This window comes from Nymphaea colorata, chromosome 9 (assembly GCF_008831285.2).
Source record: "Nymphaea colorata isolate Beijing-Zhang1983 chromosome 9, ASM883128v2, whole genome shotgun sequence".
Taxonomy (NCBI): Eukaryota; Viridiplantae; Streptophyta; class Magnoliopsida; order Nymphaeales; family Nymphaeaceae; genus Nymphaea; species Nymphaea colorata.
Window position 1 is genome coordinate 18,443,540 of NC_045146.1, and position 26,779 is coordinate 18,470,318.

Here is a 26,779-nt window from a genome sequence, read left to right on the forward strand (position 1 = left end):
AATTTAATAATAACGATACGATCATTTTTTATGCTGACCAATATGGCTTTTTTTTTTTCATCAAAACGATACGGATGTCATGCGGGCAAAGTAGGATTCCTTGGGTCATAACCCTACTTCAATTTTAAAAAAGAAAAATATAAGTAAATTTAAAAAAAAAATTACTTGTTCTATATAAAATTTTTGAAAAGTAATATTTCGGCTACCCACCTCATGAAAAATTTCTGACTCCGCCTTGCCGGCAACGACTAGTGCTCCATCTAACTAGGAGGTGGAAGGTGCGTCACAGCGTCAGCAAAGCTCAGAAATAGTTTTACAAGTTGAGAGTGTGAGCCCACGAGTCATAAGTTGCATTTATATATTTATCCAATGGCATGCGAAAGTAATGATATACATATATATCCAATGGCCTGTGAAAGTAATGCTTTAAAATTTTACATATGTGTGCGTGTGCGCGCGCTACTGCTATCTAACGGTAATGCTATAAAATTGTATATATGTGTGTGAGTGTTGTGTAAGCAATTGATAAATACCAGACCACTAGGGTAAGAAACAAAAGCCACGCCTCTTAGTTTGGGGTTAAAAAACATTGTAAACAAAAAATGAACTTCTCATCGTGTTCATAAACAGTAATTCAATATAAATCATGTTTTCTCTCTCTCTCTCTCTCTCTCTCTCTCTATATATATATATATATATATATATATATATATATATATATATATATATATATAGAGAGAGAGAGAGAGAGAGAGAGAGAGAGACACCAACTTTTGCAGATATTTTTTCTTAAGAGGAAGAGTCAAAATATACGTGTGTGTATCCGCTACTTTAGAACTATTGATAAGTTCGTTCCTAGATTTTACTTAAGCGTTCGAAGTAGGTCCCTACTGTGTTGTGTGTAGGCACGAATTTGGCAATCATTTGTGAGCGAACGAACAATGTGACAAACAGCGTTCCATTTGTCTTATGCGAGTGAGATAGTGGCACACGTTAATCCCCATATCTCGTGTTCCCCAACCTGTCTCGCGTACACATCAGGAAAAAAAAGAAAAAAAGGAACGAGAATCATGCCTAAGAATCATCCGGATTTTGTTTCCAAACGCCGGTGTTTGATTGGATGTCACTTTGGAATATCGTAAGTGTTGTTTTCATTTTTACACGTTAGGTGTTTGATTGGATGAGAAATTGAATGACTTGTTTTTCTTTTTAAAAATTAGTATGGAGTAGGCAACCTGCCAGCAAGCACTTTGGTCATGGGTTCAATGTACAATCTGAATTTGAATGATTTGTTTTCAATATGGAGAGGGCAACCTGTCAGCAAGGCCCAGGGTTCAAACCACACTACAAGAAATGGATTTGGATTGTCTTTTGAGGTTGGGACAAAGGTTGGTGCAGGGTTGGTAGACGGCCAAGCTAAATTAATCAGCAGTTTATTCTGTTGCTCACCTCCATTTTGTCGCAGACCAAACCAGTAAGACACCATATTCGGACCTTCTCTTCACCATCTCTAGGCCATCTGGTTGACCTGTAAGCATCTATACAGGATCGATCCAACTTCACAGAGCCGCTTAAGACACTGGGATTGTGAATGAGCTTCATGCTCTGGCTCATCGTGAGACCTTGATTCCGGGGATCTCCTCTTGCAGAGTAGCTTTAAAACCACATACTTAACTCCCAACACAGATGAGTTCCCACAGCGAACCCAAAATCGACCACTTGAACAGGACCACTGTCATTGAAATACTTCAAAAGAACAATCATCTTGCTTTTGGTACACCAATAATCCTTCCTCCACCATCATTACAGCCTAAAACTAAGGCGAATTTGTGCATGTTAGAGAAGAAAAAGATGCCTCACCTTTAACTATCTTAATAAATAAGAGATGCGTTATTTTTACAACTACTGTTCTTTGTTGTTCTAATGCTTGGCTCCTGACATTAAAGAACAAAACAGAGTAAAAAACAACCCACCAAGGTACATATAAACATGGTTATGAACCAAGAACCATACGCATAGCCAACCTAACAGGTTCATGCATTATAACAATACAACAAATAGTCGTAGCCAATAACCAATTTGCCGTTCCCAAACTTATAAAGGGATTCAAGACAAATACATCTCTGGGAGACGAGTAACCACCGATACAAAAGAAAAAGTTCAGAAAAAATTAGCATCACACATAAACAAAATAATTTAAAATAAGGAAAGAACAAAGAAAGATGGTGAAAGTGATATCTAGCGTGATCTGGTTGACATAGTATCCAACGAGCACAGTCGAATAGAATTTGAGTTCCTAACACCCCAAAATATCACTCAAAAGGAACAAAGCCTCACAAATGAGCATCAAAATAAGCAAGAGAGCATCAAAATTGTGCCCCCGTGGGAAGATGAGTGATTACCAACTCGTAGACTCAATCATGCTCGTGCCTTCCTCCGCCATCATTGTAGTAAGCAAAGAGAATTCCCCGATGACAAAAGGAATTCTTCCCTAAACAGGAAGGAGCAAGAAGAGAGGAAGATGTCTAAATTCGAACCTTTTACAAAGCAACCAGCTTTTGCTGATATAACAAACATAACATCATCTTTTGTTTCTTTACACTTTGGTCAATGGCTGTTTACAGAGGACCGCTCACGTTAGCATCACTGACCGAAGCCACCAATTTTGGGGTACAAATTGGTAACTTTGCAACTCCATGCACAAAAAATTGTGGCACATATAACCAGCTTCAAACTATATGATCTGCACACCTTTTTACAAGCTACATGAGAAACCACATTTTTTTTTCTTTGCAAGAGAAACCACTTAAACACAATATTAGAAATACAATAGCAATGATATCAGAAACCGAATGAGGAATGATTAGAAAGATGAATGCAGAAAGTTCAAAAACCTGCACCAATCCACTCAAAGCCCCGAATCCAACAGACCGTGCACACCATGTCTGTCGATGGTAATCTCGCAGGATGAACCATCACTGGGTAGATGAGGGGCAAACACTACCTGCATCCTTCTACGGGTCCGGGTCTGGTTTAGATCCGAAATCCTGAAGTCGCACTCTTGGCTCCTCGAGAGGAACAACCTGGTGTTGACGCAGTTGGCCCATGAGAGGCCAAGTGCGGGGCACACTCTCCTCCCGGACGTCACCAATGGTCGAAAACCTCCTCCTCCTCCTGTCTCTACTCCGATCACATCTCCTACCTGGTTTGTCACCACAACAGCGAACCCAAACCGGGTTGCCTGGGCTTTAAGCTTGCCAGCGATCCGAAAGAACAGATTAGACCGGCGGACGAGGTCGGTGGAAGATGTCTCAAACTCCGACCGAAAGAGTGCGGCGATGGAATCTATGACCAGGAGGCGCAGGCGAGGGAGGATTGGATCGAGGCGGTGGAGGAGGGAGAGGAGGTCGTCAGCCGTCTGGACGGAGTGGAGGAAGATGTTGTCGAGCGGGGTGGATGGGCGGCTACTGGGGGGGAGGTGGAGGAGGAAGGAGTCGGCGAGCTGCTGAAGGCGACGAAGAGGCAGCGGAGGCTCGGAGGAGATGTAGAAGGCAGAGGCAGAGGGAGAGGGAGGCAGCTGGGAGTGCAAGAGGAGCTGGAGGCAAAGTTGTGTTTTGCCAGCGCCATTCTCTCCAACAAGCTCGGTAATGGATCTGCACGGGATGCCACCTGCGAGGAACCGGTCGAGGTTTGGACAGCCAGTGGGCAACTTTTGGGCTAAGAGGAGGAGGTCGGCGGCGGTCGTCACTGCCGGCAGTTGCTGCTTCGCTATTTCTTCCTCAGTAATCATCGGGTTTTGGAGAAGAAAGAGAGATTTCCTATCTCAAGCTTTCTTACCTCAAGAATAAGAAGTAGATAACATCAGACAACCGACCATACGACAAAATGGCATATCTCATAGACATCTAATTGGTAACATTCAAATCAGAGATTGTAATCTTCCTTGTTAAATGATTTCAACTTTGCTTTTCACTTTTCTTCCCACCATACAATGTGTTCCTAAAGTAATTTACAAGTTTTCATAATGGAAACGCAAATGGTTTCAAATGTTACTTAATATATAATTTGCTAACAAAAAAAAATCATAGGGTTAGAGATGTTTTTCATTTTGAAGATGACTTGCTAATGCATATCTTGCACTAGTAAGTTAATGACATGTGTCAGTGACAACCCACTAAATCTTTTTTATCATCACTACAAGATCATGCAGCTGACCTTGGATCTAATATAATATACTACAAGTATGTTGAAAACTGGCATTATATAGAAAAATAAAGATCTCGGTCACTTATATAGATAATATGCCGTTCAAAAAGATATACATAATATATATATATATATATACAGACTCTTGGTACATACCTGTTTATGATTATAATACATATACATAGAAGAGAACATGCCTTTCTGTATGTACTAACAAATTTCCCAGTTCCCACACATGAATAATGTGATCTGAAAAGTGAAACCTAATTCACAGCTTTCATAAAAAGGAAGCAACAAGAGACATTTTTTGTTCGTGAGTTTATCTGAACCCTTGGTTGGCGAAAGATCTCATCCGACTTACATTTATGAATTTGAGAGTATTTTTCTCTAAGAAGCTAGTTTTAAGCCCCTTTCCTTGGTTAGAATGGAACACCTTATAATTATTCTTAATGGTATCTATGTACTAACCTTTTTCTGGGAAATCCATCCATCAGCTTCTTCCTGTTTGTTAATCTCTGATGAAACTTGATGCTTGACAACCTCATACTGATGTTCCATAGACAGTGATGCCCGAACTTGTCATGGTCTGCATGCTTCATGACAACAATTCTGCACCGAAGTCTTGAAACAGATCAACAGGCATGTTGGTCTAGGTGGCAAAATTTTCTATTAGTGTGCACTATCATGTGTTGTTTTCAAAGGTTTGGCTTGCTTTGAGTTGGAGTAGCAGCTGAAGGATAAATCGTTCTGATAAATTAACTGTTCCTATTCAATTACATCTAATTGCTAAAAAAAAAACTACAACCATGAGCAAAATTGTACAAGGTAAACTTTGGAGTTTGGAGATCGAATAGAATGTTCTATTCAAAATTTCTTCATGGAAATTGTTGTCATAAGTTGGTTTTTTTTTCTAATCTCTTGGTTATTGTTTATGACAATATACATTTGCTTGCTTTTGGCTCATGATTTCTTGATTCAATATAATTTTGACACATGACTTCGAACTAATTCTGTTTAGGGAATAAGGCGCACAAAGATTACAAAGGCAAAAAGTGAAGGGCCAAAAACTGGAAATGTTGAAACTAGATATTATTCTTTATATATATATATATATATATTTATATATATATATATATATATATATATGAGGCCTTCCTACCCTTTATTGAAAAAACAAACAGTAACATTGCTAGAATGACATGACAAATAATAATTGTATGATTAAAGTCAAATAGTAATAACCATATAAGCTATAATGTCACAACAGCAACTAGTTAGTCTGGATAGATCCCCTAGTCCAATCACTCACTGGCTTGGCGACTAGTTACAGAATTAAACTCATGCATGAGCTGAAGCTTACCTCGAGCAACATATACTCTGTAAGATGGAGGTTTTAGATACCCTTGTTTGAAATGAAAATTCTTCTTAGAGATGCCTGCTAATTTGAAAACATGGTCATCAGCAAAAAACAATTAAATAAGCACTCCTATACTTTTGCAGCATATAAGCCAAAAGGACGTCCATACAAGCCAGAAAGGACATCTATATATCTCCAGTAAAGAAATATCTTAACATTTTTTAAAGAACGTGACACATAATCAGGAATGGCAACAAATTGGATATAGACAGTCCTAGTACATCCAAATTGAAATTCAACTGCAAGAATGATTAAGCAGAATTCAATCAGTCTAATTTTCTGTAGAAGTTGATTTTTAACCCAAGCAACTCAGTTGCATGAGTCTAGCTTAATCAAGACCACGTTAACAACAAATGGTCTAACTTAATTGTCATAGACTAACATGGCTCCAACAGCACCTCTATAATATGCGCTTGTCACAGCTTGGTATTTGCCAACAGAAGGGAAATGGGCTACCAAAGTTAATTTGACCATCAATAATATGTGAACATGCTTTGGGAGCCAGGGAGAATGCTTTGGGAGGAGTACTGTTATCTGGTTTCAGTATAATTTAGGTTTTGGTGAGAAAACTGGTAGAAGGTAATGTCATAATTCTTAATTCCTATCTCATATTGAAGACTCAGATAAAATGTTTAAAGTCAGAAATTTATATTAAATTCTAATTTTCTTAATATATAGGCTGGACATATACCTATTCGCCCTCATAGCAGCCTATTTTTTGGTAGATTAAATATTAATGGAACTTACAGTGTAAGTGTGTGTATGTTTTTGAATTATGAATAATATTAGATAGCAAGCGAGAAATGACATCAAAAATTTTGTCATGACTCTCCATATGAGAGGATTTGTCTAACAATGCCTTATGATTCTGTTCAAACATGGCCTCAACTACAGTGTTGAAAGCCATAAACTTTGGTGGAAGAGGCAGAAATATGCAAATTTTAATATATAAATGTATGTACCTATGTACAAGGTTTTAGAAGGTTGGGGTGGCACATGTGGCTCCCCCGCTGCAAGGGTGACTAAGACAATTATGCTTCACATTATCTGCCTGGGAAAGCAATCTCTCCAAGAGTTTAAGATTCTTTGTGGGAGAGCAAAAAAAGTGAATATTCCAAGACAGGTTGTAATTGCTCCATATACTCCATGAGATCAATCTAATGTCTCTATTCTTACTATGTGTTGAAGAGTGTCAGCATACACAAAACGTGTTAAGATTCAATAAATGACTTAAATAATTGATTTGGATTTGGTTGAGTGGCAACTTCGTTACAACATGTTTGATCATCAACGCAATGAGGATAACCTTTACATGAAGCAAGGATCATCCATGCAATCAAATAATCTGGACATGCCTGATTGCCTCAACAATGCTACATAGATGTACTTTACACTCTGAAATTAAAGAAATGAGGACCTCTATCACCGCATGCTTTCTTCACTCAATTTCAAGGTTAAAAGTTGTACAGTGACTTTACCGCTATGTGTTTCATTGTATGAGACGGTGAGGAAAACCTTTACAAGGAAAAAGGCTATCCATGGCATGCAATCAAGCATGGCCTTAGAGATGTAAGCAGATCAGGTATGTGACCAACAAGAGCCAAACCTTGGTGCAACCAGCTATCAAAGTTGGCAATTAGGTCACACCTAAATCTTAGTTAGCACCAATCTGTCTCGTTGTCAATGGCAGCTCATATTCAAATTTGAAACAGGTCTAGTAGGATCAATATTCAAGTCACGAATTTGATCACTAGGTATTGTGCTCCTTTTTGGATAATCAAGTCGCATTAGATAATCACCAAGTTCAGATCAGTTTGGATCAAAATCCATAATCAGAAGCGAACCAATGGCTACAACTACTTATTTTTCACGCTAGACAGTGACAAATGTTTCTATTATGGTGTAACAAAAAAAAAAAACTAGAGATTACGATCAGCATTAGTAAAGCTAGAACATTGAACTGACATATCAAGTATAAGTTTAAAGAACATGAAAAATCTTGACGCATAAGTAAAACGTTAGTAAAAGAAAAAGACATCATCTCAGGAGATGCTTCATTAAGCCAATCCTTCATCTGTAGTAACAATTCACTATCAAACTATATCCACAATGAACTATTACTTATTTTTTATCTTTTATAAAGAGGAATAAAAATCGTTAGGATGGTAAAACGAGAGGTTCTCAGATGAAACTTTACCTGCAAAGGCAGATGAACATGTAGTATTGTTTTTGGGCTAGCCTATGAATGAATCATCGAATTGAAGTATCATTTTCGCATCAAAACCGTGAATCACTGTTGGATACCGTAAAGAAAAATTTATGTTCAAAACATAGACACGGGTTACTTTATCACATATCATGTTCATGAATTCGATGGAAGCAAATAGGTGATGTGGGTGTCGTCACTTTGAGTTCAACGGGCACTAACCATAAAGCGAAATGAAACCAAAACAAGGTCTAACGATAATCTCAGACCACGGACACACGACAGAACCCCCATCTATAAAAAATGAGAGTAAAAAACGAGAAACCCTAACCGTCACCTAATCCGACGCATTCAGGCTCCTTGAAGCTTGACAAATGCAAAACGCGAGAAGGCTGTTAGAGTGAAGATCAATATGATCGTCATCTAAACGAGAGGCGCAGTCGCTCCGGATGTGCAGAGTTCGTCTCGAAATGAATGAAGAACTTAAAACAGAGACAGATAGAGAGAGAGAGAGAGGGAGAGAGAGACTTACATGAACCAAAAACCAGCTTTCGGATCAACTGGTTAGGAGATGAAGGATGCTGGTGAGAAGGAAGATCAGGAGCAGCGCCAGTGAGCAGCGTTCCTCTCTGACGGTAACGAAAAGAGACGGTGAGTTAATCAGGCAAATGCTGTCGATCTCTCGAGCCCTCTTATCTTCTCCCTCTCCCTCGATCGGCAACGGACGGGGAAGAGAGAGGGAAACGATATCGTTTATTCCGTCGTTTCTCCACTCTCTATCGATAGAGCGAAGGAAAGTGATGGAACCGCCTCTCCGCTCCCTCTCTGACGACGAAGGAACGTTTTCTGACTCTTGAATAGATGTTTATCTCTCTCCCCGCGAGGAGAATCGGCTCCTTCCCGCCCCCAACCCTGAGACTGTCCTTCCCGCGCCACAAGAAAGAAGGTAACGCCCAAAATTGAAAGCGCGGGTCGGCGGAGTCGGGTGGGGTGGGGTCTATCCGCTGCGGCTCACCATTCATAACGATTCGATTCAATGCATGGTTGGAGAAAGCGGATAAAATAGAAATATATAACAAAATTTGGGAAAGTTGATGGTTGGACGATAAAATATAAATATATAGCAAAATTTAAAGAAGTTGGTGTTGTAAGAGAAAAAATTTGTTCCACTCAACTCCATTCGAGGTGACTCAAAAATTTGTTCCACTCAACTCCATTCGAGGTGACTCTCTCTTCATGTTTCAACTTTTAAACTCACTCAACTTTATGTTCCTTTAAAATATATGTCATCCTTTTGGTGCAATGGCATTGCATTGAGGTGTCGGTCTCATCATGTTTCAACTTTTAAATTCTTTACTGACACCGTTGTACCACTGACTTTATTTTTGTAGTATTTTGATTCTCCGTATCTCATAATTTGATTTCTTGTATCATGCTTAGTAGCTTCTAGCTAATATATTCACTCATATATTAGGATTACTTGTGGCTCTTGTCACGATACTAAGGCAATAAAACCTGGTCCGGAAGCTTGCTCGAAGGCAATCGTTTCTAAAGTAAACAAATGAATTTTTAACCTATCAAGGATTGATGAGTTGTGAACTACTGGCTTTGATTCTCTTTGTTTTCCTTAGAATTAGGATTTTTGCTATTTAATGAAAGTCATTGAGTTCAGTTGTTATTGTGTGTGTTTTTCATTTATATGTTCCTCCATTTCGAGGTAGTTTGGCAGGAAAGACAGTTGGATCCAGTCCTGTTTTAGATCCATTATAAATCTGGCTAGTAAGAGATTTCATTGTAGTGTTCCAAATCATGAACGCACGGCAGTCAGGTGACACCCGGTCTGGATCCAATGACACTGCAGTCCATATGATTGGGATCCAGACGCATGGAATTCGATATTCGGGTCTCAAATGTATCATGAACCGGATCGTATCCGATCCATCCATGACGCTGGCCGAGGCGCTCCAGTGCTTGCTATCAAATGAGCCGCACCACAAGCGCGCGCGCTGCCCGGCAACAAGGAAGAGAATCCTCTTTTGCATTCTGCTTGCCATGCGTCTCTAATCCTCTTTCTGGCTCTGGTGGGACAAAGATCTTACCTTGGGCTGTGCATTCTCGTGAATGGAAGTTGTTTGGGATTGAAGCAAAGACCAACCATTTAGTTTTTGGTAGAAAAGCGGAGGTCGATCGACGGGAGACGGCGGCGGTGGTGTTGGTGGAGAAGATGGGTTGTCTATGAAGTGACTGTACATGCGTTTATTAGGTATCGATGGTGGTGGTGATGGACTGATGGTACTGGGGAGGATGGACCCTCTGTGAAGCCACTACTCACACGTTAACCAAAAACAAATGGCGGGGCTCATCGGTATTGGGATGGCGGGTGCAACCAGCAGCTGCTTCTTTCTGAAGACCACCAAGTTGTTGATCTCCCCTTTGAAGCGTGCTTCATTATCTCCTTTTCCTCCCTCCATTCCGTTGTCCTCACGATGCTTTTCTCTGTCGGCCATGTTGGATGGTGGTGTTGGTCCGGTCGAGTACGAGCCAGTTTCCCTTCAATCTGGAATTCAGACTCGTAAGATGTCTTTTCTTGTTCTACATTTGTTTTCCGGCGTCTTCTTTCTTGGAAATTGTGGAACGAGGAATAGCCATGTCCGACTTCTGGCTTTTTGTTTAGGTGTGGGTATGGGAAACAGGGATTTCTTTTATCCTGCGCTTTTGTTTTTCTCCCCACTTTTATTTTCCTCTTTGAGAAGTTTGTGGCTTGTTGGTATTCGGTGTGCTCGTAGTGATTGCTCGCTTCATTCCGTTGGTTCTGCCGTTGTCTTCCTGCCGAAAACCAGCAGGATTTTCCAAATGCATGCTCGGCAATCTGTTAATAGGCACTTTTTGGATGTATGGGCAGCTTTGTTCCTGAAACTAATGCAGTTGAAGGAGACTGTACAGAGATTTTGTGTGGGGAGTTTTGGACCTGAAACTAGTGTACTCGAGTAACACTTTACGAAGAATGTGACTGGACACTTAGGTCGTTGTTGATTACAGATTGTCCCTGGTGGAAGCTCTGTAGGGATTAGCATCCTCTACTTCGTTGAATTGATACTCTATCATGTCATACGTCCAGAATTAAGCTGTTAATATTTGGACGCAGAATTGGTTCAACTGGCTAAAATTTTGAGTGAGCTTACCTGACACCCGAGTCAAATCACTACAGTTGCATATCTGCTCCTCAAAGTTTCTAGTAAATTGACAAGTAGCTTCATCTGCTTCTTAGTTTTAAACCGTTTCTGGTATGCTTATTATGCAAATTGGTGCCTACCTTAGAGCTTCATACAAGTCTGTCTGGACTAAGATTTCGTTTACGTTTGCTAGGCATGGACGTGACTCATAAAGGCTCAAAGGTGATCCTCAAAGGAATGGAATTTCCTGAACTGGAGGTGCGATACTCTCATTTCAGCCTTAATTTTACTCCCATTTAGTTTTGCTTATTTTTCTTATGTTGATACCACAAAATTTTTTCTTTCTGCATTCTAAAATTTTTATAGTTGCAATTCACACACTCATGCATTTTACTATTTTAGGTTTACAATCTTTATGTTTACCAGACATGATAATGGATTTGAGCTATTTATTTTAAGTATACACTTAATATACACTTAAGCTTATTTCGGCATATGCTGTTAATGGTCATCGCTTTATCATGATATGAACGGCAAAACAATATCGAGGATTTGTAAGTTGAGGCAGGACCTATGTATTTTGTGGTTGATTTGTTTTCCTTGTAAGGTTTCCTCCCTAATATGCGATATATTTTCATCAGAGATGGGTTCAGTCATTTGGCTACAGGTCTGGCCAGGCTTTGATGCTATGGAAGGCATTGTACAGAGACAACAGTTGGGCACATGGAACTGATGACTTGCAAGGTCTGTTTATTATTAGAATTTCAGTTTGTAAAACTGTGTCCAAGCAGTTGAGATATTTATCTTGACTTCTGTTGGCTTTGTGTATAGATTTCAGACTAAAGAATCTGCTAATGCTACCTTCAATTTTTTATCAAACCTGCTTGACAAGATAGGGCAACTTGACATATTAGATTTTTTGGTTCAAGAAATGATTTGTGTAAGAAACAGTATAGTACTATATATATATCTCTTGGTTTGTATTTTGGCCAAAATGTCCATTTTTTCATGCACAGGTTCTTTCTATTGAATAATGAGTTTCTGTCCATGAACTGAAATTGGTCATTGACTATTGCGACTCTTGATAATCTTTTGTCGATTTTGCTCTGTAAACCACATGCATGAAAATTAAATGGTGTAAATTTTTGCAATCTTACGGCGCCTTAAAGCTGAATTGATTTGCATTAGGTTTAAACAAAGATTTCAGAGCAATGTTAAGTGAAAATGCGGAGTTCAAAACGTTGTCACTGAAGAATATTCACATCTCATCTGATGGAACCCGTAAGGTAACTTTTACTTTTGTCTCATGCCTATGTTTTCTTTAAGGTTGATGACATGCACATGCAGCACATCTTGAATCATATGCATTCCTTGTCAAAGAACATTTTCATTGATTTTGAAACACAGGAGATTTCAGGTACTTTTTTTGCTGGAAGATGGGCTTACAATAGAAACTGTAGTGATTCCTTGCAGCAGGGGACGGACTACCGTTTGCGTCTCTAGTCAAGTGGGCTGTGCAATGAACTGTCAGTTTTGCTACACCGGCAGGCACTGCTTGCTACTGTTTATTGTTCTTTTTCTTTGTTATATCCTTTACTTGAATTTACAGCATGTCATTTTCTGAATTTTGTTGTTGACAGAATGGGCTTAAGGAGGCACTTAACTGCTGATGAAATAGTAGAGCAGGCTGTCTTTGTCCGCCGTTTGTTCACGAAAGATGTTGGCCCTATTACTAATGTTGTTTTCATGGTATGTTTCATTTTGTTAAGCTATCTAACATACCATTTACTAATTTCTCAAAGAAAACTGCATAAGATGGGACTTCTAACATACCACTTACTAATTTCTCAAAGAAAACTGCATAAAAAATCGAACTATTTAAACCATGATCATGAGCAAGTGCATAGATATACTCCCGAAAAAGAAGTGGATATAAGAAGCGCTGTTTCCGGTATGAGAAAAATGCAAAGACCTATAAACCTCATGACAATAGCAACTATCTGTATAATATTTTTCTAAACTGTTTACTATTGTAGATTTAATTGATCAAAGAGTGTTGCATTCATGTCTTTATGGATACATCATTAAGAAAAATGTTAATTGTTTAAATTCTTATTTCAAAGCTGGTTCACTAATTTTCTTTTTAGGTATTCATGTTTTGACAACATTAGTTTCAAAGCTGGTTCACTAATTTTCTTTTTAGGTATTCATGTTTTGACATCACTAGTTTCAAAGCTGGTTCACTAAAACTTTTCAAATCTATTGTCAGAAATTTGTATATAGTATATACTTCTGCTGCTTTTGCATCTTATATTCATGGAGAAAATTCACATGTGGGTCTATTTATGTAGCTGCTTGGAGGAAGCACAGCTGACATAGTGAAAATATTAATTTCCTTAACCTATTTTGTACTCAATCAATTTTTTTAGCCATCAATTTTCTTTTTAACTGTCTAAAGAAAACGTTGGTGAATGTCTAATGTGAGAGCAGCAGATTGCAGACAATATCATAGAAAAGCATATATCATTCAGTCTGAAGATTGGAAACAAATTTCTGTTGGATGAGTTTTTTTTCTGACTAACCTGCAACTTCTTGCAGGAGCATGTCTGTGCTCTTTAAGATGGCATATCTATAAATTGTTTTCTCTAGCACACCTTGTACTCATGCAAACGGTAGCCATTGCTAGCAGTCAGGTTTTCCTTAGGTTAATTAGTTTAGCAAAATACTGCAATATATGCTGAATGAACTTTTTTTATAGACTAAAGGTGTGTTCTTGTTGTACCTTCTGTAATTTTTTTTCTTATGCATTGAGTCTCACACTTCATCTTTGCATGATCAGTTTTACTTGACAGATAACTGATGCTGTTTTTTTTCTCTTAAATAAATTAATTTTGAAGGGCATGGGGGAGCCACTGCACAACGTAGATAATGTCATAAAAGCTGCTGCAATAATGGTTGATGACCAAGGCCTTCACTTTAGTCCTCGAAAGGTTACTGTTTCAACTAGTGGCCTTGTTCCCCAGATAAAGCGCTTCCTCCGTGAGTCCAATTGTCAGTTGGCTGTCAGTCTGAATGCCACTACGGATGAGGTTTTGTACTATTTATAATGCTTATTTTGTCACTTGAAAAAATTCCTAGTATGATGGAGGCGTATGACATTCATGTTTGTGCCTCTAAACGATTTCCAGGTTAGGAACTGGATCATGCCAATTAATCGAAAATATAATCTGGCACAACTACTGCAGACTCTGAAGGATGAACTCCAACACAAACACAGATTCAAAGTACTATTTGAATATGTGATGCTTGCAGGAGTCAATGACAGGTTAGAGACTTCCTGCTTTCTTCTAGTGTCTGCTTTGAGGCTTTAGAGGTGACTGACATAATGTAGTTTCCCGTGTTCAATCATCTCTGTCCCTTTTTTTGCCTGGACGAAAAATTTTGTCTCATCCAGCTCATTAAATTTAATTCAAACCATTCATTAAAGTGGTGACAGTGATCAAGTCTGAGCCAATCTATATCTCCATTTTTTGCCATCATAGTAGAATTATGTCCAGCTTTATTATTGAATCATATGTGTTTCAAGTCTCCAATATCTCATAATCCTCCAATTGGCAGCATTGAAGATGCAAAGAGGTTGATAACTCTCGTTCAAGGGATCCCATGCAAGATCAATCTCATCTCTTTCAACCCTCATAGTGGATCAAAGTTTCAACCAACCAGCGAGGAGAGGATGATAGAGTTCCGAAACGTTCTTGCTGCAGGAGGCTCTGTAGCCTTCTTGCGGCTTAGCCGTGGAGATGATCAAATGGCTGCCTGTGGTCAGCTTGGCAAACCTGGAGGTGTGCAACCACCTCGACTCAAACCTCCTGCACGATTTCAAGTTGCTGGATGATGTGCAAAATTCCCCTCAAGATATAGCAATTGATCGCTTGTCTTCAAACGGGGCAGACATCTACTAACAAATTTGTGTTCATCTGCACATATCAATTCCAAGTAATTGGACCTGATTCCCATTTTTCATGCAAACAATGCAAACGCTACTTTTTGCACGGCGTAGAATGCAGTAAAATTTCATTTTTTGTCAGCATTAAATCTACACAGCCTGTATATATGTAGCAATTTATATTGCCTTTGGCCTCTCAGACTTCCAAGCAAGGAGCAACATACACTGATACACTTCAAGGTAGGCAGAAAGGTACTTTTTTCCATTTAAATTTATCGATTATTATTTTAATGGAGGGTGAACCCTGAGCATCAAGCTCTCTAAGGGCAGCTCCATATGAAAGTTCAGACAACAAATGACAGGATTAAGATTCAATCCAAAGTTTTTATGCTGGCACCCTTTACATTCTCCTTTTTTCCAGATTCAGAATATATTATACTAAAAAACAGAATGCTACATACAAATATGGCCTCAAAACCAACAACCATCCAAAGCACAATTCCATTATTCAGCCAAAGCAAATCCAAATGTTTGGGTTCAAATAAACATCCGAAATGCGAGTTGGATCAAGATAAATGGATTAGTTCTTCTTCTTCTTCTTCTTCTTCTTCTTCTTCCTGGATCTGCAGAATAATCCTGTGTCAAATGTTTGATCCAAAAGCGTCTGTGAATGCAGGCTGAATACAGCTTGATTGGATGTGGCTTGTTGATTCCTATGAGAAGCCTAGGTCAGCGCCCAGTGTCCCTTCACTTCGGCTGGGATCTTTTAACGTGTATTTGCCAGGCTGCACGAACAAGCAGTTTTTGAAGGAGGCGATCCAATAAAATTGCTTTCAGTGCCATATATTTCAACTCAGTTTTCTCCCAACTAGGCAAACCTGGTTCTCTCTCTCTCTCTCTCTCTCTCTCTCTCTCTCTCTCTTGTGATCGATGGTAGATTCAGATTTCAGATCTCAAACCATATTCAGTTTAACGAAAGTCCCGATTCTAATCCTAAATACCAGCCTTCCCGAGTAATTATACCAAATTATTACAAAGTTATGGAATATATATATATATATAAAAGTTTTTGTTGCATAATGAGAAATAACGAGCCAACTAATCACATGGTGATTGTCAGCCGCAAGTTCATGTCTAAAGTTTTTCTTTTCAAATATTCATTTATATTAGAACGAGTCATTTGTGCAATGGCCTCTGTTTAAATTCATTCATAATAACAACAACCATTAATAAAGCACTGAAAGGAAAACATAGAAGAACCACTAAAGGCAACAATGACCACTGTTTGTCTATCATCTCTCTCTCTCTCTCTCTCTCATGGTATACAGTTAAACCTTCAAATATGAGTATGGCAATAATGTATAACTTTGTCTGAGTCTAAATGGTCCGGCCCCATTTATTTATATATGGAGCCATAGCCGTGAACAATAAAGTCACACTTCACATTTAGGCATTGTGGGTTGTGGCCCTGCTGGTTGGCCAATGGCCACCATGGAAGGACTGCCGGAAGATAATTATCTAGGCAAAAATTGTTATTCATAAACAAAATTGAAAGGGAAACTATCTTACGATTAGATCATCAGACATTTTAATTTTAAAGAGCTAACCTTATTTTCATAATCGTTCCGATTTATGAAGTTTATTTTCACAAGAAATGGTAAAGCCATCTTGGAAAACTTGAAGGCAAAACAAACACAAGAAGTCTCAGCTATCACGGAATTTCAATTCCCAAAGGAGATTCTTGCGAATCCAGACATCTGACATTTTTCTTATTTCTAGTGGCCTTTATCCATCCCACCATCGCCGGGGTGGATTCATTGATTCAAGAGCCTCTCTCGCCTGCACGAATGTCATGGCGGCAAGCCACTAGTTCCGCCCATCTGGCGTAGAAAGCAAATCCTTGGAAGGAGAAGTGGCAGTAGCCTGCGGAAGGAAGTATGTTCATGGCTTCTCAGATCTTGGTTTCTGCACAGCCCAGCACGCCGAGCTCTTCCGCCATCCTGCAGACCTCCATCATTCAGAGAAACCTAAAAGTTTCTTTATTCTCACCTCCCAACTTTCTCATTCCCCGCCTCCTTGTTGTTCCAAAAGGAAAACCTACCTCAGTTTCCGGTAGAAATGGTAAGATTGTGGCTTATATGGAGACATCCAATTCATTCGGGAACTTTTTCCGGAAGGTGGTCGGCGCCCTTCCGGTTGTCGGCCTCGTAGCGAGGATTGTCAGTGATGAGGGAGGAATCGGGGACGACCTCATCGATTTTGCTGAGTTTCGGAGAAGGGTAGGGAAGAAATGCGGCGTAGAGGACTCGAAGGCGTTCTACGAGTTCAAAGATCGGCGAGGTCGGGTAAGTTTTGATGCATTCGTGATAGTTTACTGCTCATTTAAGTCAATCCTATTTGTTTTCATGTTAAGAGAGTCGATGAACTCATGATTGAGTTTCTTTGAAGATATTACAGGTTTATTCTTATAATAGGAATACTGGCACTTTGTAAGGATCAGCAAACACCCTGCTAATTTAAAGAAGCCGAAAATATTACCACTTCTGGAACTGAATTTTCTTTGCTACCAAGTCATTTTTGAGGTCAATTTGATGATTAGTGGACGTTCTAAAGTGTGCCCAGCATGGCTGCATGCATATCTTGGTACTTGGTTCATATAAAATTTTTATGCTTCCTTCTTCTCCAAGACCTGGCGATTCTTGGCATTGGAGGGTTTGACTTGTTGTTTTATCCACCTGCAAGGAACAAATTATGCAATCGATTGACTGTTCGTTTCGTCATGATGCTTTATTTTCCGCGTATTTGCTGCAAAATGAGAAAAGTAAAAAGAAAAAGTTCATGATTGTTGTTGTTTAGGAAGGAGAACCTTTATACGTCCTACTTTGCTGTTGGTTGGCTGCCGTTGGTGCTGGTCTTTTGAAGTCAGAGGATATTTTAACTGGGGTAGCGAGACTTCGCATATCCAACGATTTAGAATTTGAAGAGCAGACCTTTGTTGCCATGATGAATGATGCAAAAGCGGTCAGTTTTGCTATATCCTTTTCTGTGCTCTTTAGTTTTTTTTGTCTTGCCTTCATCAATGTATGCATGCCTGGTTATGCTTGTGAATGATTTTCTCTAGCTAAAATTTGAAGCCATATATTTAATTTATTGTGAATCCTTAGCTTTTCAGTTTTTTCTTCTCGATCATTTCAATTATGAGGATCTCTTAACTTTCCAGTGTAATAGTGGTTAACGTTAAACAGAAGGACAAATACTTGCTCTGGTCTCATCTACCATGATATTCTTATTACAGAAAGGTGTATCAGCTCAATCTCATGTAAAATGCATGAAAAACTCCCATGGTTACCAATCCAGGTGCCACTTGGTTTTACATGAAAATGGCCTTCATACTTTTAGAACTTCATCAACTTTTCACGTCAAGCAGCATTGAACATATTCTGATGCTTGTTTCATCAAATCTTTGTCTATTTTCACTAGGAAAGATGCAAAGATCAATTTCTTATCTTTTTTTAAATTCTTTAACTTCAGAAAGCAGCATTCAGTTCTTGGTTTTGAATCTCTTTCTCGACACTTTAGACCTTTGCTACTGAATTTCTCACCATTAAAGCCTGTGTAGTCTCTATCACAAGATCTATTAACATAGTAAGTTAGTAACTGCTTTTCAGAAAGGGGAAAAAGATATAGTTTTAAGTTACAACAGTCAGCAAAATAACCATGAAATTGGTGCTGATGGGTCTCGAGTAAACAACCAAAACAGAACTATGATGTGATTCATCCGAATAAGCTTTCATTTCCTACTTGTACTTGGACCGTGTTTCATACATCTTCTAGTTTATCCTTTTGGTTCAGTTTTCATGGTACAACATCTCCCATTTAGAGTATGCAGTTTACTACTTTACACATCATTGATGATTCAATGAACATCCAAGACTACCCTGTAAAATTTAACTTCCCTGATCCCTGCTTGTTGAAGATTTAGGATAATGGAGATGACTTTGGCAGGGGAATTGAAATCCAACTAGGACTACAAGACCCTGATTTCTGATCAGGCCAGACAACAGCATTTGTCTATCTTGATATGGTTTGTTAGGATGGTTTGAAGAAGCCTTTGGTTTTACCAAGAGAAACTTGCTGCCGTTCAACAACAATGATGTCCCAATGTCAAGCTAAGGATTGAGTCTTGAGGGGAGCTGAATTGATGGGATTCAACTTCTCTTTTGATTGTTGAAAATTCTGGCAAGCTGCCATTGTCTGGTGGAGAAGATCTTTTGGTTATTTAGGGATGTTTTTTAAGTATAGCTTGATCGGTGGTTTGTGGGGTAGTGGTAGGATCAAATAATAGAAGAGAGTCAGAGACAATGAGAAGGAATTTATATAATAGCACCTTTCTTTTTACTAAGAAAATGTTATACCTTCATCATTATGAGATGACTTCTTGAAAGTTGAAACTCTATGGAGTATTGAGCATGTGGATTTTAAAGTCCATACGAGGCAATAGAACTGGAATACGATGGCTGGTAGTCTCTTCAGTCTGCGAGTGACTTACCTGAAGCGTACATTCAGATTTAGCTTGATTTGATGGACAAATTGCAAAGAAAATTTTTGGAGTCTTCTTTGCTCTTTAAACTTTTAAACAGTCATGTTTCTTGGAAGAGAACTACTGACTTCATTCTACATGAGAACAGATGTGGAACATGTAACCCAGAGACCAGAGTTACTTATTATGCTTAGACCTGGGCAACGGGCCGGGTCCATGTCCGGGCCCGGGCCTGATGTGCGGCCCGGCCCGGCCCGGTCTGATCCGGTCCGTTTATAATTAAAAAAATAAATTTTTAATTTTTTTAAAATTTAATAATATGTATTTTATTATTAAAAATATATTTTATATTACCAAAAAAAATTTTATAATTAAAAAATATTTTTTATTACCAAACGGGTCGGGTCGGGTTTCGGGCCCGACGGGCCGGGTCGGGCTGGGTTTTACCGGGCCGGCCCGGCCCGTTGCCCAGGTCTAATTATGCTTACAAGGAAGCTATACTGTAATTCAGTTTACATCATGCTTTGAGGCCAATATTTATTAAAGATCAGATATATAGTTTAGTTACTTTAGTACATATTTTTCAGTACTCCGTAAGAAAAAAATTCTCCATCTGATGCTGCCCCAGTTTTACCCTGCTTCAATGAAATCAGAGTTTTCAAATTTTTTCCTTACTCTTTTGTCTTATTTGTTTACCTTTATATGGGGGATTTCTTATGCATGGTAAATAATCTATGCTGGTTTTTGATCGGTGGGTTGAGGTTGCTAGAGAAGGCAGCTCTGCAAATAGTAACTTCTGGTATTGAGTGATTTTACTATATTCTGTCTGCAGTGGAACAGATTCTGATCTGGCCCCCAATTTATTGATCTATGCTGTTTCTGTAGTCTACGACTCTACATCACTTGAATCCCTAGATGCCGGTGAGGACTTGTGTTTTGTAGCTTATAATAATCTTATTATGACTGATGTTGATCTCTTAGAGGTATCCATGCAGTCCGTTTCACATGTGATTCCCTTTTTTACGGCAGTGAAATGAACTTTCCTCTTATAGGGGCCATTGGGTAACTTATCAATTGCAAAATACACATGATCGATCTTATGAAAAGGGTGAAGCCTTGCATGGGAATGCATTTGTCTCATGGGCATCTCATTTGTAGACTGGTTCTCACAAATTTTTGGAAGGGCCACTTGAAGCCATGTTCGTGGTGATCCACCTTATGTTAGTCTGTTCCTTCCAGTTTCTAGTTTCTAGAGACATGCTATTGCTTGGATACTTGTATTCTTTTAACAACTAATCAACAAGAGGCGTTGGTCTGGTCTCTCTTGCTACTGTTCCCTCCAAGCCTGTCTGCCTTAGATGTCGCAAAAAAGCAAGATGTGAAAAATAAAGAAATACATCTATGAGAAACATTCATTTACATTAATGTCCTTGAGATTGCTAACAATGATAACTTTACATATTTCCACAAATTAATGAGCTAGAACGTCTGCATTTTTAGTTTTCAAGAGGTGCCATTTTCTTAAAGTTCTTTTTATTAACTATTGCTGTATTCTTTGCATCTCTGAAAAGCATCAATTATCCTAGTTATTTCATGTTGTTGTTTTTGTTGTGGAACTGTGCTCAAGTGCAAGAACTGTTTATCAAATACCTATTTTTGTCTTCTAGTTTGTTCCTGAACTTAGTACCTTTGCTTATCTGCGTTTTGACCTTTACATCCAGAGAAGAGCAAAGCTCAAGGCTGCAAATCCTGAAATACCTATGGAAATTCGAGCAGAAAAGGCTTTGGAAGCAATTCATGTATGCTGTTTTGGCAAGGATCCCATAGAAGAGGAAGATGAAAAACTACTCTGTGTCATGCTTAATGCAGTATTTCCATCGGTTGGGCAATCAAAGATAAATGAAATCGTCAGTTCCAAAGCAAAAGAAATAGCTGGAGGTAGTCAAAGTGCGGAAACCATAAACCAGCAAAATTCTGCTAAGGAAGCTGGGAAACTGCAGCTTAAGGAATTCGAGTTGCTAAAGAGGAGTAGTGATAGCTTCAATTGAATACGTCTCAGGACCATTGAATTTTTTTTTGGGACATTGTGATGTAGATATTTCATATGCTATGTAATCATTTATTGCAGCATTTCATTATGTAAAAGCACACAATCATATATCATTACGCAAATTTCTAGCCTTTTAATCTTTACTCGTGCAAGAGTACAGCCATTCGTTCCAGTAAATTTATTTAATGTTTCAGTAAAACCAACCGACTGGATTAAACTTGAGAAAGAGAGATGCATACTGGATTACCATTTTCAGTTTTCCATGGTATGTTTCTCCAAGCTAGCAGTCTAGACGTCTTCGCTCCATACTTGTTCATTCTTCAGTTTAAGAAACTTATCATTCAGTACTTGCGGATGTAAGAATTTGTAGCCTGTTGTTTTTTCCAGTCTATTTATGCACAATGAAACAGGCGGATTTCATAACTTAACAAACCATGGAGTCAAATTCCAAAAATTACTCTTAATGATATTTATATACAGCATAAAGATTGTCGCTACTTTAAACTGTCCAGTACCATGTAGAAAATTTGTCAACATTTTTTGCTTGATGCGTGAAAGCAATATTACTTTTGAAAAAGAAAAACAAGAAAAAAGGGAAATTTAACTAAGCTGAATATGCCCGTTTTGATGAGCCCTTTTAGTTGGGAGACAATGTGCCCGTTTTGATATTCCATAAGAATACGCAAGCTTTTCGTTGAAACGTAGAAAACGGATATGCTCTTTTGATACAAAATAACGATTCTATTCATCCACAAGACAAATGCACAAAGATGAAGGAGAAAGATACTTTTGATATTGATACAAAATAATGATTCTATTTCTACAACACCATGAAATAATGGCTGAACAAAGGAAACATGAGTTGAGGAAACCAATAAGATACTGATGTTAGAACCAATGACAGATGCTGATCATGGGTTTTTGGCCTTGATTCTCAACTTTCTTGCAATCACTGAAGCTTTAGGATGCACAGGTCTTTTGCTGGAATCAGACTGCTCCACCTCCACCCAGTTTATGATTTTAAGTATAAGAGACTGTGGGCAGAAGCTGTATTTTCTTCCTTCACTTGATATGGGGCCCCTCGATCTTCTCGTACCTGTTTCCAGACCCTTCTCCAAGAACTCCATGAACCAATTTCCAGCCTCTATTTCTATTTGCTTTCCCAGTTTAATAAGGTTAGACAAGCAAGTAGGCCTCATCTTACCCTCACTCTCTAATGGAGCTTGATTTTTGGATTCTGTCACTTTCAGACTCAAAAAGGACTTCAAACTTTTTCCTTCATTGCCAGGTCTCTGGGGAGCAACTGAAACGGATTGAGATACTAATGACTTTTTTGACGAATGAGTGCTTCTTTTAACCACCGCACAATGGTCAGAAGAATTTTGCTCTATTTCATTGAGAATAGAGGACTCCTGATCTTTTAACTGGCTGGACGTCGAAGTGGCCGCGAGAATAGATTCCATATCAACCACTGCTTGTGTAATTTGTCGATATAAATTTAGAAACTGATCAAAAGTGTCAGTTGGGTCATCAAGTCTAGCTGACGAACATAACTCAGAAAGCATCCTGCGAAAGGAAACAACAGAAGTAGGTAAAAGAGATTGCATAAGAAAAGGAAGAGACAAAAAAGAAACTGCAATCCTGAGCATACTTGAGGACCCGTACGACAGTCTCAGTTGCAGATGCATCTCTCAGAGCTTGAAGTGCAACTCTTTGGGCTGCTTCTCTCTGCTGTATTGCCTCCTGCCACAATTTCACAGATTTCATGTAGAGAGGGCTTTGTAGATTGAATCCTCTGAATTTAAATGTTGAAATGAAGGATCATCACCTTCCCAAGTGAAGAAAGTTTCCCTGGTAATGATATCAGTTGGCTGTTAGTGTTCTTTGAACCCAAGCTGCTGCCAGATTTGGATTGCGGTGGAGGAAGAATGGTGCTGGAGCTGAACTTTTGTGCATCACAAGGAGAACTCAAAGTCGATGCTCTTGACACCGTTGATGACGACTTAGCTTCCTGTTAAACGTGCAACGGCAGCAGGATTAACCAAACTATAATCATTGAGCAGAAGTTTATTTTGTCATTCATAATAGGCCAGAGGAAAAACTTTTTCATCATGAACTGCAACAATGGCAGATCTCTGATTGGTAAAAATTTCGTTGCTCTTTTCCTGCTCACTGTTGAGTGTACCCAGCCATGACAGTTTTCGAGGCATGGAACATCCAAGAGGAGATTTGAACTCGTGACTTCGTCAAACTACTGACTTCAGAAGTCGTGTGGCTATTGGAAATGGACAGATAATAATCAATTTCGCAACTTGTAAATCATTAAGCACAGAAAAGACAATGTATAGAGGGAAAACGATAATAATCCTAGCAACCTTGAGCCCCTAAAACAGCCAGCAGGTAAAACCATCAGTACAAGTTTCTTTATCATAGCAGCAACAAATAAATATATCACTCTCCCAAATCTGGACGATCGAACAAGCTTGTCCTTTTGTGTTCTAGTAAAAGAAACTGTAATTTTGAGCATAAGTTCAATCAGTTGCACTGCCGCACAACATATCGGAGATCTATGAATCAACTACAATTGATCACTAACAGTAAGTATATATTGCATAGGAAGAGAGATAGAGAAAGAGCTTGCAGAATCCATTGGAACTGCCAAGAGCATAATCTACCTACACAGTTGAGGGGAGATTTAGGTATTCTTGGCTGCCTCTCTGTGACGCTCCTACTTCTCTGAACTTTGGTAGCAGAGGAATGGAGCGCCGCGCAACTTTTGCGAACCGAAATTGGGCTCTCTCGCTTCGAATCCCCAATGTTGTCGAACAGAGAGCCGCAAACAGATACCCTGTTCGCAGGTATCCCCGAGTTCTCCATCTTCATTCTGGTCAAAGGCGAAGCTGGATGGCTACCACCCTTAACGGGCGTGGCCAGTTCAAGCTCCAGACGTATGGGCCTTACGCCACTGCAGCCCGTCGGTTCACCGTCCTGACTCCACGAACCTCGTCGGTGGATCGGCCCGCCGCCGAGCTTCTTGCACCTGGCATCAACCGATCTCTCCCCCTTTTCTCTGAGACCCATTATCGGTTCAGGAGTTCCAAGCAGAGGGTGCCTCCCAGGAATGGGTTTCGCACCTTTGAGAAGAGGAACAGGCGACCCGGGCTCCAATCTATCAATATGGATGAACTGCCCCAGCTGAATTTTGTTGCTGAGGACGAGGTCGTCTTGGTCAAGAGGAAGAGTTACGTATATGGAGTGGGAGGAATCGGAGACCTTTATGTAGAATCCATGCTTGGGCCACAGGTTCTTCTCGTCGAGATCAGCGGGAACGATGTCAGTCACCTGCAAAAGAGCCGATCTGTGCTCACCTGTGGCCTTCGTGCCCGTGTTCATGGCATTCAGGAGTTTCAGGAGGATGCCAGGTGCTAAACTCGCCATGACAGCAAGGGGAAGACGAAGAAGAAGAAGAGAAACAGAGAAGGGAGGAGACAGAGAATTGATTACCAAGTAACTGCTTCTTTCTTTCCTTCTTTGTTTCGGGGGGTTCTTCCAACGGCGATCGTGGTAATGGAGGTGGAGTGGGGGTAAAATTTTGAATTCCTGGGTCCTTTCGGACCGTTGTTGTAACGGTCTGATTTTGGGGTAGCCCCTGGTGGGGTAGGGTGAGGTAGGAAAGAAGGAAAAAGGGCACCCTCCTCAACCGTTGTAAAGTGAACTTAACGCCAATTTAAAAATAAGCCGTTAAGATTTTTTTCCTGCCACCTGGGTTTTAAAGGTTCATTATGCATTTGTAGTTACTTTCTGATACAATTTAAACACAGTCTAATGAAATCAGGCAGTTTTGATGAGAGCGAATCCCTTCAGGTCGACAGGATAGTTTTTAAATAAATATCTGATTGCTCAGTATTATATAAATATCCAATATCCATACATTTTAAAAGTGGGTTGTTACATGATATATATATATATATATATGTATATATTATATATATCTTAAGGAGGTTCAGATTTGGATATGCATATAAAAATTAGATTTTTGGTCAGATTCAAATTATGAAGTATTTAAGAATCAGATTTGGATTTAACATAGTCTTTTTCTTCATTCACATATGAATACGAATTTGAATTCCACAGATAAATCAAATGTGGCAAGAAACACATCTAATTTGAATCCGATTTATTGATATGGCTACCTAACATCTTTTACAATTACTTTTGCCATCTGTCACATGTATCGATATACAAACTAGTTTTCCCACAGCAAAATGTTTACTTTTTGGAAAATTTATGAATTTTTAGTGTCACCTTTACAATCTCATTGGCAACTGTTTTCTTCACCTAAAAGAAAAATCTGATAAAAAACTTACGAAAATTATTTAAAGTGTGAATAGAATTTTATAAGGATTTTAAGATTGACAAATTTAGCTTTATGTACTCATAAAGTCCAGTCTACGTTAGGCTCTTGTAATGTCTTATTCTTGTACGTTTTGTCTTTCTCTATCCACATGTAGATCTAAAATTTTGAAAAAAAAAGTAAAAAATACTATCGGAACAAAAACAACCAAATATGTAAATCTGTACAATTGTAACAATCAAAAGTCTACATAATCTGCATACTTATTTATTACATCACACACACACACACACAAAGCCCATTGTTAAAACTTAAAACAAATTAGACAACTAGAGATACACCTAATTGACAAATAAATATGCAGATCTAGTAAATCAACTATACATACTAAAATCTTACAAAACCATAATGGCCCTTTAGAACCCGCCGTATCATTTTAAGACAATACATTTTTTCCATTTTTGTCATAAAGGGATCTGTAGTACTGTAGTATGTACTATTGCTCTCTCTCTCATATATATATATATATATATATATATAGAGAGAGAGAGAGAGAGAGAGATATTTTGAAGTATTTTCACCTTCTTAGGATCCACCAATGGATCCTATAGAATAGACAAGTATTTTTAGAAATTGAAGCTGCTCTAGAGATGTGAGTTCTTCTGTTGGCTGTGTTTACACTTTCATCCATTTCTGGGTGAGTGGAAGGAAACCCCACAGACCAATTGAGAGGCCAAAACCCCTTTTTTGTCTCGTACCTTCACAGTACAGAGCTGTGTCGCAACTTGGGTGAACTTAAAGTTATTTCCTTCAACTTGAAAGTGGCATCTGCCACCTTTTACAGTCCAGAAGAGTAGCACACACGAGAATTGATTGACGATCAGACT

General features: G+C 38.9%; 4 protein-coding genes across 10 annotated transcripts; 2 read left to right on the forward strand and 2 right to left on the reverse strand.

Moving 5' to 3' along the window:
• Positions 1 to 2,352: 2,352 nt before the first annotated feature.
• On the reverse strand, positions 2,353 to 8,833 carry LOC116260200 (DNA repair protein XRCC3 homolog). Of its 7 annotated transcripts, none has more exons than XM_050079480.1 (4): positions 8,362 to 8,833; positions 5,567 to 5,641; positions 4,675 to 4,815; positions 2,353 to 3,837 (listed from the first exon to the last, which is right to left on the reverse strand). In XM_050079480.1, exon 4 carries the CDS (start codon positions 3,788 to 3,790, stop codon positions 2,909 to 2,911), a length of 882 nt encoding a protein of 293 aa, XP_049935437.1. In that variant the 5' UTR covers positions 3,791 to 3,837; positions 4,675 to 4,815; positions 5,567 to 5,641; positions 8,362 to 8,833; the 3' UTR covers positions 2,353 to 2,908. The 7 variants fall into 7 exon arrangements, with proteins under 7 accessions (XP_049935437.1, XP_031494207.1, XP_031494208.1 ...); XM_031638347.2 differs by having other exon boundaries at positions 2,353 to 3,832; positions 8,362 to 8,831; XM_031638348.2 differs by having other exon boundaries at positions 2,353 to 3,832; positions 4,675 to 4,827; positions 8,362 to 8,831.
• A 1,009-nt stretch (positions 8,834 to 9,842) lies between these two features.
• On the forward strand, positions 9,843 to 15,089 carry LOC116259957 (uncharacterized). Its single transcript, XM_031637995.2, has 9 exons — positions 9,843 to 10,401; positions 11,196 to 11,260; positions 11,644 to 11,746; positions 12,191 to 12,288; positions 12,420 to 12,550; positions 12,643 to 12,751; positions 13,900 to 14,091; positions 14,191 to 14,327; positions 14,621 to 15,089. The coding sequence occupies exons 1-9, from the start codon at positions 10,179 to 10,181 to the stop codon at positions 14,895 to 14,897; spliced, it is 1,335 nt and encodes a 444-aa protein (XP_031493855.1). The 5' UTR covers positions 9,843 to 10,178; the 3' UTR covers positions 14,898 to 15,089.
• Positions 15,090 to 16,626: 1,537 nt separating this feature from the next.
• Positions 16,627 to 21,681, forward strand: LOC116261558 (photosystem I assembly factor PSA3, chloroplastic). The gene is made up of 3 exons (XM_031640382.2): positions 16,627 to 17,293; positions 17,805 to 17,969; positions 21,210 to 21,681. Exons 1-3 carry the CDS (start codon positions 16,886 to 16,888, stop codon positions 21,534 to 21,536), a joined length of 900 nt encoding a protein of 299 aa, XP_031496242.1. The 5' UTR covers positions 16,627 to 16,885; the 3' UTR covers positions 21,537 to 21,681.
• A 628-nt stretch (positions 21,682 to 22,309) lies between these two features.
• LOC116260157 (uncharacterized) lies at positions 22,310 to 25,097 on the reverse strand. Its single transcript, XM_031638282.2, has 4 exons — positions 24,218 to 25,097; positions 23,367 to 23,549; positions 23,190 to 23,281; positions 22,310 to 23,104 (listed from the first exon to the last, which is right to left on the reverse strand). Exons 1-4 carry the CDS (start codon positions 24,974 to 24,976, stop codon positions 22,450 to 22,452), a joined length of 1,689 nt encoding a protein of 562 aa, XP_031494142.1. The 5' UTR covers positions 24,977 to 25,097; the 3' UTR covers positions 22,310 to 22,449.
• Between the last annotated feature and the right edge of the window lie 1,682 nt (positions 25,098 to 26,779).